The 14,839-nt window shown below is 50.3% G+C and overlaps 1 protein-coding gene across 7 annotated transcripts in view; it reads left to right on the plus strand.

The window, feature by feature from the left end:
* Positions 1-14,839, plus strand: part of MYO9B (myosin IXB) — an 88,834-nt gene that overhangs the window by 54,447 nt on the left and 19,548 nt on the right. For 5 of the 7 annotated variants that reach the window (XM_064280931.1, XM_064280933.1, XM_064280935.1 and 2 more), the window contains exons 14-22: positions 503-584; positions 3,667-3,780; positions 7,277-7,316; positions 8,349-8,471; positions 10,105-10,185; positions 10,658-10,768; positions 13,027-13,149; positions 14,391-14,540; positions 14,623-14,789. In XM_064280931.1, coding sequence (XP_064137001.1) covers positions 503-584; positions 3,667-3,780; positions 7,277-7,316; positions 8,349-8,471; positions 10,105-10,185; positions 10,658-10,768; positions 13,027-13,149; positions 14,391-14,540; positions 14,623-14,789 — 991 coding nt within the window. The remainder of the gene's footprint in view (positions 1-502; positions 585-3,666; positions 3,781-7,276; positions 7,317-8,348; positions 8,472-10,104; positions 10,186-10,657; positions 10,769-13,026; positions 13,150-14,390; positions 14,541-14,622; positions 14,790-14,839) is intronic. The other 2 variants (XM_064280938.1, XM_064280934.1) reach the window with 1 other exon arrangement.

The following is a 14,839-nucleotide window of genomic DNA, read 5'->3' on the forward strand; positions in this document are numbered from 1 at the left end:
TATAGCTACTCTCACCTTCCTTTTCTGGGTCGTTCCTCTCCTGTTAACATAAACTCACTGCCCCGTAAGGTTCCTGTCTAATCTTTTTAGTTGCTGTTGTTAGTTTGATCCCATATAGACAGATCTTGAAAGTGTACAATGCTCAAGGCAGATATTGTTTACTAGTTAAGCTTAACTATTGTTTGGTTTTAAGATCACACAGTGTGTTTTTTTGAGACTGGCTAGCATAGGGCCGGCAGCTGGAGTCCCTGGGTGGTACACTGGTGACTGACAGATTTGGGTTGTAATCCCCCCAGAGGCTCCTCAGAAGAAAGGCCTGGCAATCTACCTTTGAAATATCAGTCATTACAAACTCTATGAAACAGTTCTACTCAACACACCTGGGATCACCATGAGTCAGTGTCGACTCAATGGCAGCTGATTAAGGCTCACAGGCTCCATGGGAAAGACGAGGTTCCCAGGCTCCAGGCAGCCCACCCTACCATGCACTCTCTGTCCCCAGCAGGTATGGACAGTTCTGGCATCCAAAATCACCCTGGAGAGCCACAGAGAGCAGCCAGCACCCCATCGGAAAAACTGTACCGGTGAGCAAGACCTCGGAACATCCAAATCAAAGCCTCTAGAAAGTCATTGAGTGGCTCAAATGGTTAGGCGCTCAATCACTAGCCGAAAAGTTGATGGTTCAGATGTACCCAGAGCCATCTTGGAAGACAGGCCTGGCGATCTCCTTCTGAAAGGTCACGGCCTTGAACACCCTATGAAGCAGTTCTATTCTGCAGTCATGGGCTCCTATGAGTTGGAATCAACTCAACAGCAACTAACTACAGCAACAATAACCCGTTTCCAAACCAAAGCGTCTAGATAGCAGTGCTGTTTAAAACATCCCCAGAAAACCCCACCTTCCACGCCGAGGTGTAGCCACCACCCTGAGTGAGTGACCTGTGGCGTTTGGGTGGTATCCTTCTCCCCACAGCACAGCAGGGCAGATGGGGGCCCTGTTAACAGGGGATCCTTCCTGTAGCCAAAGAGGGCTGCCAGTGGGTGGGCCAAGGGGCAGAGAGTCCTCTTCCCTCAGTCAGAGGTCCCTGGGTGGCACAGAGGGCTTGCACTCAACCACTAATCTGAAGGTTGGCAGTTCAGATCCACCCAGCAGTGCCGTGGGAGAAAGGACTACTGATCTGCTTCCATTAAGATTACAGCCGAGAAGTCCCTATGAAGCAGTTCTGCTATCACTCATGGAGTCACCATGAGTCAAAGTCAACTCAACGACAGCTGGATTTTTTGGGTCCCTTTAGCTTATTTTTTTTTTTTTAGCCCAGGGAAGGCGTGCCCCGAGCATAGATCTGCTAAGTGACTTCTCTAGCTGTCGACCACAGGTGCCTCGCTGCTGCACGTGCGATGGCACCGGGTATGTTGTAGTCACCTAGCAGTGACCACAAGTCCCTGAGTGGTGCCAGTGGTGAACACATTCAGCTGCTGACCGAAAAGTTGGAGGCTCAAGTCTACCCAGAGGCACCTCGGGAAAATCAGCCATTCAAAACCCTATAGAGCACAGTTCTACCCTGACATACGTGGGGTCACCAGGAGTCAAAGTTGACTAGACAGCAACTCATTTTAGCAATGACCAAGGGTCCCCATATACCCCAGGACATACTGGCACCGGGGGATAAAAATGACCAGCAAATGGGGTGAGAGACCTCAATACAGTGTGATTGAGGCCACGCTGGACAGATGTCCAAGTGGTGACAAAGCCGAGGGACGGACACTGCCTTGCATCCCTGCAGAGCTAGGCGGGCTGAGTTGAGAAGGGACCAGCTGAGCCAGGCAAGGCGGGTAACCTCCTTGTCAGCCACAGGGACATTATGTGCAAAGGCCCTGGGGCAGCCACGTCCCTGCTTTCTTCCTAAAGATCCACAAATCCCATAGACAGTGAGTCTCGAAATTTTTGAGCGTAAGTCATTTTTCAATTTTTTTGAGTCCTTTGTAATAATACTTCTTTAAGAGATAAACTGTGGCCATGAAGGTAGAGCTAGACCTGGTGAGTGACTATGACTCATTCATCTGAAATCACAACCTATAATTTTCTTGCATTTAGCAATGTGCATTTCTAAATCAACTTTTTCACTCGAAATGGGTCAAAAGGTGAATGTGTCCCTCTATTGCTTGTGTTATGAGGTTTATTTTTTTCCCAAAGGGGCCTCTGACCCATTGGTCTCCCCAGGGCCTAGCTCCCAGCTGCGGATCCTACCAGGGAGTGCATTCGGTTTATACAGCTTCTCCCTTTCAGCTGCTCAATGCTAGATTTCTCATTTGACGGCTCTGAGGAGTTCGATATTAACGCTTTTGAGGACATCATTGCTTTCTATGAAAGCAAGAAGTAAGTGGAAGCAAGGGCCTTCGAACCCAAGACCAGGGAGGCACATGAGAGGAGCCGTCTGCCCCAGCGCACTGTGCAGCATCAGGGCAAAGAGAGAACAGATTAGGGGGCACCAGGACATGCAGGAGGACACACTCGCCAGATTGGCCGGGGCAGGGGGTATGGGATGTGGCAGTTGCACGGAGAAGCTCCGGGCACAGAGGAGGCGTCTGAGCGCAGGTACAAAACGTGATGCTCTGTTATCTTTGCTCTGTGCCTCCCTGGAGAATGAGGGCGCGGAGGTAAGTGCGACCTCTGGTCTGGGCACATGGTCTGGTTCACACGGTCTGGTGCATGGAACACGAATGAGGGGGTGCTGTTTGGGTCCTTCCACCCACTGCCTTGAGCTTAAACATGCATGTAAAACAAACAAGACTGAATGTCCCGTTTGGTCCTAGAATCATTCCAGAAAGTTCCATCAGGACATTCGTTTCTGTGTTCATCATTAATAATTCATTTTAAAAGCACTCGATTTTTATCTCTAAGCCCTTGGTGCCAGAGCCGTAGGCCTAGAAAGTCAGCTCAGGCCTGAATCAACAGCATTTGAACAAAATGAAGCTAATAAGATTGGATTCTTCATGGTGAAGATCCCCTTAAACTGGGTTTTTTTGCCCCCGGCACTGCTGATGTTTGGTTCCAAATTGTTCTCTGGGAGGAGGGCCGCCCTGTGTACTGTAGGATGTTGAGCAGCATCCTTGGTCTCTACCCACTCGATGTGAGTGGCCCCCCCCCGGGTGTGACAACCACAAATGTCCCTAGACATGGCCAGTGTCTCTTGGGGGCAGAATGGCCCTTATTGAGAATCGCCATATGAAACTCTGGCTTGTATACCCAAAGTCATCCCTCCGAAGACTTTTCAGGAAGCTAACAGGAGGTTGACATTTGGTCCCAGAATGGTAACGGGCAGGCAGTTTACTTCTTCCCATGGAGACCCTTCGGTCTTATTTCTTCCATCGCCCCTTGCTGCTTTTTCAATGGTCTGAAGTGCCACGCTACAAAATCCGCTCTGCTCAATGCCCCCCAGAGGTAGGCGGCCCCTGGCCAAAGCCTCTTCCAGGCACAGGAGGAAGGGCAGCGGCGAGCAGATCCCTGACAGGGTTTTATGCGCTGACCACACTTGCATGTTCCGGCTCCGGCAACTGGGGAACAGTTCCAACAGTACCGGGACCCTGAGGTGGCGGGCCTGCTGCTCTAACTCCATCTTCTCTCTGTCACTGCACCCCTCCTTCCCCCCCACCCCGGTTCCCCAGAGATTTGCATGATCAAATCATCAGGACCATCAAGGGGCTGCCCTGGCAGGGCGAGGACCCCCGGCGGCTTCTCCAGTCCCTCAGCCGGCTCCAGAAACCCTGGGCCTTCATCCCGTGAGTCCCTCCTGCGGCCACGCGGCCCCTCCTCCAAAGTGCAACAACTGCCCCCGCCGCCCCTGGGCCTCCAGCCTGCCCGCCTGCCCTCTGTGGCCAGGTTCCCCAGCATTCCTCACCGGCTTCTAAAAACTACGCTGAGCTCTTTCGCGTCTGCAAGCCAGCCGTGGCTAAACTGCCCTCATAACAAGCCTCAGTGTCTGCGCTGCAACCTCAGTACCCCCCTGGGCAGCTTGGCCAGAACGTGCATCTAATTATCTGCCCACTCCGCCTCGAACATGTCCTCTCAGCACATAGAGCAAAGCTTGCTTCTCCCTCTCTCTGAGTCAGCGTTCTCCAAAGAAACAGAACCGGTGGGATGTATTTAGAGAGAGAGAGAGATTTACTTTAGGGGGTTGGCTCACACTATTGTGGGACTGGCAAGTCCCAAATCCTTAGGTCAGGCAGCAGGGTGGAGAGTCCTGCTTGTGTGGGTCCCAAGATCCGGGGGTTAGGCAACAAGGAGAGTGCAGGGTGAAAAGACAGCAAGTTCTGCCAAAATAATTATTTGTAGTCTGAAGGCAAAACATACCCTAGGGAAACTCGCATTTCAACTGATAGACTGATTATATTACATGACATCATGGAAGATGATTACATTACATTACGGAACAGCAAGTAGAGTAGCATTTGGCCAAACCATTGGGAACCATGTCCTGGCCAAGCGGACACATATTAATCATCCCACCCCCTTTTACTGTTGTTAGCATTTAAAGAAGCCCATCTGGGGTAGGGAGGATTTCTGTGGCTCCACCTGAGCCATGGCTCCAATTTTGCGGACTACAGCGGGATATGATTGGAAGGGTCCAGAAGTCACACAACCCGGGTTTGTTTCTGGCTCCCTACCACTAACTCACCCAGTGGTGTGACCTTCTGGAAGTAACTGGAGGGCTCATAGCATGACTCCTCCATCTACAAAATGGGAGTGATAGCTCTCATGCCTTAGTGGCACGAACGCAGTGCAGGGCAGGAAGCAACTCAGCCGTTGCACTCGTGCGGTAATTGTATCTGACCTTCAGAGGCCGCTCTGGGCTCAGGCCAGCCAGGAGCAAAGCTGGTCACAGCCAGGGACACAGCTTTGAAATGCGTTTTGTTATGCTTTATTCAACCCCAGACTCTCTGGGTAGCTAGCACGAACAGTAAACACACTCAGATTGGATGTTCAGGTCCATCCAGAGGTGCCTCTGGTACCTCCTTGGCAATCTACTTCTGAAAAAATCAACCACCGAAAACCCAGTGGAGCTCAGTTCTACCCTGATTCACATGGGGTCGATTTGACAGCACCTGTTATGTGTTTGACCTCACAAGGATTACAATGAAACCTAATACCACTCGAATCTCACAGGCCGCACATGTAGCGCATTTCGCATATCTGCAGGCTACCATTTCCTTAGCCAGTTTTAAAAACGAGCCAAGCTGCTCTCTTTTGTATTTTTGTTTTGTCTGCAAGATTCAGTGACATGTCTTGGGAATGTTGGGGGAGGCAGCAAGAGGGAAAGGGGACCATCCCCTCTGCCCTCGCTCAGCCACAGGATCAGCTTTTGTGTTTCCTTTTCACCAGCATGAGTCCAAAAAGAACTTATTGTTGTGCTAGCTGCCCAACTCATGGTGGGCCCATGCATAACAGAACAAAACCCTGCCCAGTCCTGCGCCATCCCCATGATCAGCTGTGGATCAGACCGTTATAATCCATAGAGTTTTCATTGGCTGATTTTCAGAAGGAGAGCTCCAGGCCTTTCTTCCTAGTCCATCTCAGTTTGGAAGCTCCACTGAAACCTGTTCGGCATCATAGCAACACACAAGCTTCCACAGCCAGACAGGTGGTCTCTGCACATGAGGTGCCTTGGTCAGAAATCGAACCCGGGTCTCCTGCGTGGAAGACGAGAATTCTACCCCTGAACTACCATTGCCTCATAAAAAGAGCTCTATGGGCCAGCTGGGCTTTCGCCAACATATAGCAAATGGAAACAGAATACCTAGTGGATGTACAGGCTGCTCTCTTGCATTTTTTTTGTTGTGATAAGATTGTATACAGGTAGTCCCCAACTTATGGGATTCCATTCCAATGATTTCATCACGAGTCAGTTCTGACATAAGTCAAATACCTTTTTTGTTTTTCAGTTTCCATTATTACTGCCTTTTATTAGTGTCTTCATAAATCCAATCTTTTGTCTTTGGGAGTTGGAAACATTGCATATAAACTTACAGATATATTTTAGTACATACGTAAAAAAACACATCCAGAAAAAAATGGATGACCCTGGCATTTTGTCAGTTGCTATAATAACTCCACTTGTGGAAGGTTCTGGATCAGCTGGGTTACCCCTGGGAATGGGGATGGCATTTCTAGTCAGAAAATTAGAGTCATTTGTATGGTCCTTTTACGACTGCAGCATTGTATGTAGCATATGTTACTAGCAATAAGATGTACAAACAAGAAAAGATGGTCGTAAGTGCAGTTCGTCATAACTCGAATACATCATAAGCTGGGGACTACCTGTGTAACAAAACATTTGCCATTTCAGTCTTTTCTTTACATGTACAATTCAGTAGCATTACTTACATTCACCATGTTGTACAGCCATCACCACTGTTTGTTTCTGAGCTCGTGGTCTCTTGATGCTACATTTGGCCCATCCGATGGTCAAATTTTGGGGATCTGTCAGTTCCTCTTTATCCAGCCCTGTATAGATGAATGGTCCCTGGGTGGCACAAATGGTTTTCGCTCAAGTGCTAACCTAAAGGTCGGGAGTTCAAACCCATCCAGTGGCACAGCGAAGAAAGGCCTGGCAATCTGCTATAAAGGTTGTTATCAGCTGCTGTTGAGTCGATTCCAACTCATGACTACCCTGTGTGTGCAGTGCTTCACAGGATTTTCAGAAGCAGGTCGCCAGGCCTTTTCTGTAGTGCTGCTGGGTGGGCTGAAGCTGCCAACCTTTCAGCTAGTAGCCAAGCGTGTAACCGTTTGCACTACTCAAGGACTCCCTCTGTAAAGATCACAGCCAAGAAAACCTCATGGAGCAGTTCTCCTCTGATACACATAGGGTGGCCGTGAGTTGGAATTGACTCAGCTACAGGTTTGCTTTTTTTTGTATGTGAGGATGGACATTCCACCCTGCTGATGACCAGTGGGCCCTTCCTCCCCAGATATCTGAGTGACTCCCCCCCCCGGACTACACACAAGTCCATTCAGGGACAGCCACAAGCAGAGTCTGACTACTGCCTGCTGGGTGAAGCCGGTGTCCACAGATCAGCCTCTGAGAGGCCGCCTTCCCCATGCCCACAGGCAGCCACCCGGGGTCCCCAAGGGTCAGGCAGCGGCCTTGTTGCACTTGTCCTCTTTCTTCCACTCTCTGCTCTCGCTTGGTCTAACTCGCAGGGCGTGGCTTGCTCAACTAACCCAAATACCGACGCCATGTTCCTCATGTTCACAAAACAATTTTTAATATTTTGACAGGAAAAGTAAAGGTATCAAACAAAAGCAGATCATTCCCAAGGTAAACGCGCGCGGCACGCTGAAAGATGATGTCTTGCTCTTGCTTGTTCTGGAGAACACCTGACTGGAGTCATTTTACCGAAGATGGGGGAAAGCACTTTTAACTTCCTAAGCTTCTTGGGTGCTTTCCTCTTCACAAGTGCCACTCCTCCAAAAATTTTTTTTTTTTTTTTAATTTCTTGTGTTGAAATGATTTGAAGCTTTGGGTTTTTGGAAGCAGAGCCTGAGGCAGGGATATTTGCGCAAGTGATGGGTGGGGGGAACTCTCAGATCTGAGGGGGGGTTGTGGGGAGCAAAAGGGGGTTGGGGGAAAGCTAAGCAAGAGCGTGAGCTCAGCTGGAGCCCGGCTCAGCCTGGTCCCATGGGGAGTCCGGGAGCGTGAACAGCACCTCAGAGCTTGCCTTACCTAGTGGCAGGGGGCCTGGCTGTTATATGACCTTATTGATCAGTAATTGGCTACAGGTCACCCCCAAGGGGGCAGTGAAAGAGGGCACAGCCCCTCCCAGGCATCTCTGGGAGAGGAGACCCCTCAACCAGGGCAGTCCTGCCAGGAGGAGGCAAAGGGGCCACAGCCCTGCAACCAGCCGCTCTATCTAGCTTCTTAACCTTCTAGAAACTTCAGGAAGTTTCTAGAAGCACAGGACAGTCCGGTCAGCAGGTGCGGTAGTGCTGACTCCTCTGTTCGGCTGGGTTGGCATGTGGGCAGCACAAAAGGGACTGGTCCTCCCTGGCTCACCTGAGATAAATGGTGACGAGCGTGCAGCTGAAATACAGTCCCCAGTATCCATGAGTTTTCTGTCATAACCCCAGTAAAGAGGAGACAGGGCATCCTCTGGGCCATATAAGAGGCTGTAGCCAGCCCCCAGGTACCACAGCTGAAGGTCACCCCAACAGGCCCCTCCATCCAACCTCAGCAGCTGATACCGTAAATCTTAAGTGTCCGTGGCAGGGCACTGACTCAGGGCTGTGCCCCCCACTGCCTGTTGGGGCTTGGAGGGCAGGCCGGACTCTGGATCCCATGCATCTGTCCTAGAACCTGTTGGACTCCAAGTCCCTGAAGCTCATTATCAGCATGACCCTCCATGACCGCACCACCAAATCGCTGCTGCATCTGCACAAGAAGAAGAAGCCACCCAGCATCAGCGCACAGTTTCAGGTGGGCAGTGACAGGGGAAACTAAGGCAGGGCGGGGGGAAACGAAGACAGGGTGGCACTCAGGTCAGCCTGGCATCCATGTGCCTTGGCAAAGACGAACTTCAACACAGGCGGCTTATCTGTTATCCCAAGTGCTCCATGGCAGCACTGCTAACCTTTGGTTCTAGAACATTCTCTGTCGTCAGGGTCGTCCTATGCACTGTAGGATGTTGAGCAGCATCCCTGGTCCCTACCCACTAAATGCCAGTAACACCCATTCTCCCAGTTATGACAACCAAAAAGGTCCCAAGACATCAGTATTTCCTGGGGGGCAGAATTGCCCCCAGGTAAGAACTACTGGGTTACGAGCTTTGTGGTCAGCATGTTGGTTAGCGGATTTCACTGACCCAGTAGACTCTGTGTTCCCTGATCACCTGACCTACTGAAGTCCTAGGATGCTGCATACATTTAAATACACAAACTGAATGGGAGGGAGAAAGGAGGGAAATCACAGAAGCTGGAGGACCCCCCCCCCCGGTTTATCCTGTCTTAACCCAATGGGAATTTATTCTGGTGTATGGCATGAGGTAGGGATCAAACTCACTTTTTTTCCCAAGTAATTAACAAAACATTTCCCCACCTCAGCATTGCTGTTGCTTGGCTCTGGGTCATTCTCTGTGGTGGGGGCCCTCCTTAGCACTGTGGAGTAATGAGCAGTATCCCAGGTCTCTACCTATTAGATGCCAGTAGCGCACACACATCCTGCTTGTGACAACCGTAAACATCTGCAGACATCGCCCAGTGCCCTCTGGGGCAGAATCGCTCTGGGTCACAAGCCTGATGGGCCAGCACGTTGGTTAACATAACTGTTGAACTGAGTCATGCAGTCACATCTCCCTTTTCCCCTGGCTGCCAGGAAGCATGGGGACAAATTTTTAGACGGACAGCAGCTATCAGCCTCACCATTTGCTTTTTTGGTCCTTCCTGCCCTCCTCTACCTGAGTTCTGTCCCCACTCTGACGTGTTATCAGACCTCGGGGTCCGCATCTTTTGGGGGACCTCCTGCAGCCCTTTGGGGAAGAGAGTGTGGTCCCTTCGGGGTCCAAGACTTTTTTTTTTTTTTTTGGTGAAAGCATACACAGTAAAACATACGCCAGTCCGATTTCCACACGTACAGTTCGACGACATTGATTATATTCTTCAGGTTGTGCAGCCATTCTCACTGTCCTTTTCTCAGTCATTCTGCCACCATTAACATAACCTCACTGCCTCCTAAGCTTCTCTACTCATCCTTCAAGTTGCTGTTGTCAGTTTGACCTCACATAGATAATTCTTTAAAAGAGCACAATGCACAAGGCAGACATACTTTACTAATTAAGTTAAGCTGTCATTTGGTTTAAAGATGACTTCAGGAGCCAAGACTAATTTGCCAGAAGGAGTTTGGCCCACACCCTCCCCCTCCACCTGAGGTCCAGGCGAGAGCCATGTGGGAGGTGACGGCTCTTAGCTGTGGGAGTGCCACCTGGGACCTGCATTGTGACACGTGTCTCCTCCCGTCGATGGCACAGGATGACCCATGTCCCCTTCAGTGAGTGAAATGCTCTCGGGGGTATTTCGGCCCAGCTCAGCACAGAACCTTCTCCGTCTTTCCCTAGACATCCCTTAGCAAGCTCTTGGAGGCACTGGGCAAGGCAGAGCCCTTCTTCATCCGCTGCATCCGCTCTAATGCTGAGAAGGTGAGCATCATGAGGAAACTGAGGCCTGGCACTGGCCAGGCTCCTGGGGTGTTCCCACCTCTGGTGGCCCCCAGGGAGGACAGGGACAGTCTTTATATCCTGAGTGTGGGGGTCAGGGCTGCAGCCGGCTTGAGGAAAAGGCTGTGCAGAGCCGAGTGGGGCCGGGATTCCAGGAGCTCCACACGGGGCGCTACAGCTGGTTGGGGCTTAGAGGCCGAGCAGGCAGAGGGTTGGCAGGATGTTACCTGGTGTGAAGGACCAAGGGGGGACGACAGGTGCAGAGAGAACGTGTGGACTGAAGGAAAGGTGGACGCAGGAGGCCCTCCCTGACCCCAGCACTGCATGTGTCCAGTCATACTGGGATCCTACGTGGCGGTGGCTACATAGAAACTAGTGCCCCGTGTCAGCGCCATCGATGGCTCCCGTGTGCAGCCGACGCCATGCTCCCTGACCACTCCCCATGCCATTTCAGAAGGAACTGTGCTTCGATGAGGAGCTGGTGCTGCAGCAGCTGCGCTATACGGGCATGCTGGAGACTGTGCGCATCCGGAGGTCGGGCTACAGCGCCAAGTACACATTTCAGGTACCGTGCACAAACGTGCGCGCACACACAGGTGCATGCACACTCAGGTACACATATGCAGGCACACGTGCAGATGTGCACACATTTATACTCACATGCAGGTGCACGCATACATGCACATAGGCACACATGCAGGAACCACGTGGATATGCCCACATTTGTACTCACATACACACGTAGGCACACATGCACATGTACACAGGCACACATGCGGGCTCATGCACACACGTAGGCACACGCACATAGGCACACATTGGCACGTGCAGACTTGCACACAGGTACACCCACATGCAGATGCATGCTCGCACACACATACGCACACGCATGCACACTGCTCTGGTCTCCTAGGGCTGCCGTGACAAATTACCACAAAGTGAGTGGCTTTAAAAACAGAAATTTATTCTTTCACAATTCTGGAGGCTGGAAGTCCAAATCACGGTGTCAGCTGTGTGGATTCCTTCTGAGGCTCTGAGAGAGAATCTGTTCCAGGCCTCTCTTCCAGCTCCTGGTGACTCCTTGGCTTGCAGCTGAAGCGTCATGTGGCATCCTTCCTCTGTCTGTGTCTCTTCTTCTCTTGTATGAGGACACTACTCATATAGGATTAGGACCCACCCTTCTCCAATATGACCTCATGTTAGCCTAACTGGTCACATCCGCGAAGACTCTGTTTCCAAACAAGGTCACATTCATGGGTACCAGGATTAGGACTTCAGCATTTCTCTTTGGAGGACACAATTCAATCCATAGAGAGGCCATCCTGTGCCCTGTAAGGTGTTGAGCAGCATCTCTGGCCTCCACTCACTTGATGCCAGCAGCACACCCACCCCACCGAGTCCTGACAACTGCAAAGGCCCCCACACCTCACTAAATGCACCCCATGATTAAAATGCGTTTCACCACAAACTGGCAAGGGCAGAGCCAGGGCCGGAGGTGACAGCACCATAATCCATGCCGGCTTGGGGACCTCACTGAATCTTCCTCTTCTCGTCCACAAAATGGAAACACCGTCCTTTTGACCCTGGGCAGATATGAAAGGGAAAACTATAGAAAGGGGGAAACACTGGAGTGTTTTTACCAAGGCTTGGCTCTTAAGGGAGCTCTGGTGGCACAGTAGTTAAGACTCCGGCTGCTAAACACAAGGTTGGCAGTTCAAATCCACCAGCTGCTCCTTGGAAACCCTATAGGGAAGTTCTGCTCTGTCCTACATGGTCGCTGTGAGTTGGAATCACCTCTGTAGCAATGAGCTTTTTTGCGTTTTAGTTTTGAAGTATTTGAAATGACTGTTCACTTAAAAGGCACATCCTATTTGGCAGTTCCTTAAAAAGTTAAACATGGAATTACCATATGACCCAGCAATTCCACTCCTGGGTCTGTACCCAAAAGACTTGAAAACAGGGACTCAAAATGACACTCGTCCACCACTTCATGTCATTACTGTTCACAGTAACCAAGAGACAGAAACCCAAATGTGCATCAAGAGATAAATGGAGCAACACAACATGGTCCATCCATACAATGGGGTATTACTCCACCATAAAGATATGTAAAGTCCTGATTCATGCCAGAACATGGGTGAACCTTGAAAACATCATGCAGAGTGAAATAAGTCAGACACAAAAGGACAAATATTGTTTGAGTCCCCTTTTATGAAATATCTAGAATGGCAGATGTGTAGAGATGAAAGTTATTCCTGGTTACCAGGGGCAGGAGGGAGGGGGAAGAAGGAGCCATTGTTTAGGAAGCAGTGAGTTTGAGTTTATGATGATGGGGAGTATGGCAGCGGTGATAGTTGTACAACATGATTAATGTAATTGACTTGCTAAATTATATACCTGAAAAATGTTGAATTGGTCAAGAAAGAAAGAAAGGCAGGGGACAGTGTGTATGATATGATCTCAATTAGGTTTTTGTTTTGTTTTGTTTTTTAGTTTAAAAAAAAAAGGGCTCATACTCCCAGTTGTGGTTGAACCCTTGAACAAACCATAGATTGTGAGCTCCCAAGGGCAGCCCATCTCCTAGACACCCCAGAACAGTGGTGGCTCTGAACAGATCCCAGTGGATACTTGCCAGTGCAAAGAAAGTTCCAGAACTCTGAGCCTACAGCTACCTTAAGATATTGGTTATTTCAGAAAGCCCAAACTGTTAGATTTGCTAAAAGAACGTTCATATTCAAAGAAACCACGGCATTGGAAACAAGGCTAGAGCTAGCCTCCTTGTAGTTGCAGAAAATGCTCTCACCTCTTGTCCAAACCCCCCAGGACTTCACGGAGCAGTTTCAGGTGCTATTGCCCAAGAACGCCCCACCCTGCAGGGAGGTCATCTCCACGCTGCTAGAGAAGATGGCTGTGGACAAGAAGAACTATCAGATCGGGAAAACCAAGGTCAGGACCCACACCTCATGGAGTCCTTTCAGCCGCACGGAGGTCTCCTACTGGCCCCAAGCCACTAATCCACACTTAAAAATAAGGGGCTTTGTACATGTAGGAAGTGGGTTTCCTGGGGCCCTGTACTTTATTCCCTTATAGAAGGCAGAGCTGTGGGACTACAGAGCAGGGGTTCGGACCTCTGGCAGCCCTGGCCAGAATCTCCAGCAGGACTCTGACAGCTTGCTGGAGTGCCCTGTTTCCTGACTCCTTACTCGTAGGATAGGGACCATCATACCAATTTCATAGGGTGTTTGTTGTTTCTGTTAGTTGCTGCTGAGTCAGGTCTGACTTGTGGTGACCCCAAGCACAGTGGCACAAAATGCCACCCAGTCTTGCGCCATCCCCATGAATCAGTTCCAGACCCATAGGGTTTTCACCGGCTGATTTTCAGAAGTCAACCGCCAGGCCTTACTTCCTAGTCCCATTAGGGCTTCACCTGAATTTTAAAAATCTATTACAGTTCATAAAGGAAGTTAAGCATAGAATTACCATATAACCCAGCAATTCCGCTTTTATGTATCTACCCAAAAGAATGAAAAACAGGTGTCCAAACGAAAAATTGTACACAAAGGTTATAGCAGACATAGTCACCATAGCCAAAAGGTGGACACAACCCAAATGTCCATCAATGGATGATGGATAAACACAAGGTGGCCCATCCATACAGTGGAATAGTATTCAGCCAAAAAAAGAATGAAGTGCTGATACATGTTATGACAGGGGTAAACACTCAAAAACATTATATACTGTGTGAAAGAAACCAATCACAAGAGGTCACACATCGTATGATCCCACTTACGTGAAGTGCCTAGAACAGACAAATGTATAGAAACAGAAAGCAGATTAGTGGTTGCCTAAGGCTTGGTGCCAACTCAACAGCAGCTAACAACAGGACTCGTGGGAGGGGAGTGACTGCAGGGGTACAGGGTTTCCATTTGGGGTGATGAGACTGTTCTGGAACTAGATAGAGGCGATGGTTGCACCACATTGTGAATGGACTAAATGCCACTGAATGGTGCTCTTTATAATGGTTAATTTTACCTTACATGAATTTCATCTTTATAAATTAAAACAAACAGGGCTCTCTTGGTCAGTCAGCATGCCGACTGCCTGGGTCTCCTTCCCAGGGTGAGCTTTGCGAAGGAATTTGGGGTGGTAGGCTGTACAGCTGACTGTCTCTGCCCTCCTCCGGCCAGGTGTTCCTGAAGGAGCTGGAGCGGCAGGCCCTGCAGGAGACGCTGCACTGTGAAGTCGTGCATAAGATCCTGCTGCTGCAGAGCTGGTTCCGGATGGTTCTGGAACACCGGCACTTCCTACAAATGAAGCGGGCGGCCGTCACCATCCAAGTACCGTAGGGCCCTGGGGGTACGTGGGGGGATGTCTAGGGTCACCCACACCCAGCCCTGACTAGGCCTCCTCCCCCAACAGGCCTGCTGGCGTTCCTACCGAGTCCGGCGGGCGTTGGAGAGAACTCAAGCAGCCGTGTTCCTTCAGGCCGCATGGAGGGGCTACCGGCAGCGAATGGCGTACCGGCGCCGGAGACAGAGCATCATCCGCCTGCAGAGCCTCTGCCGGGGCCACCTGCAACGCAAGAGGTATGCAGAACATTCTGGAACATTCCAGAATTTTCTGGAAGCTGGGTCCA

The sequence above is a fragment of the Loxodonta africana genome, chromosome 3, assembly GCF_030014295.1.
Source record: "Loxodonta africana isolate mLoxAfr1 chromosome 3, mLoxAfr1.hap2, whole genome shotgun sequence".
Classification (NCBI taxonomy): domain Eukaryota; kingdom Metazoa; phylum Chordata; class Mammalia; order Proboscidea; family Elephantidae; genus Loxodonta; species Loxodonta africana.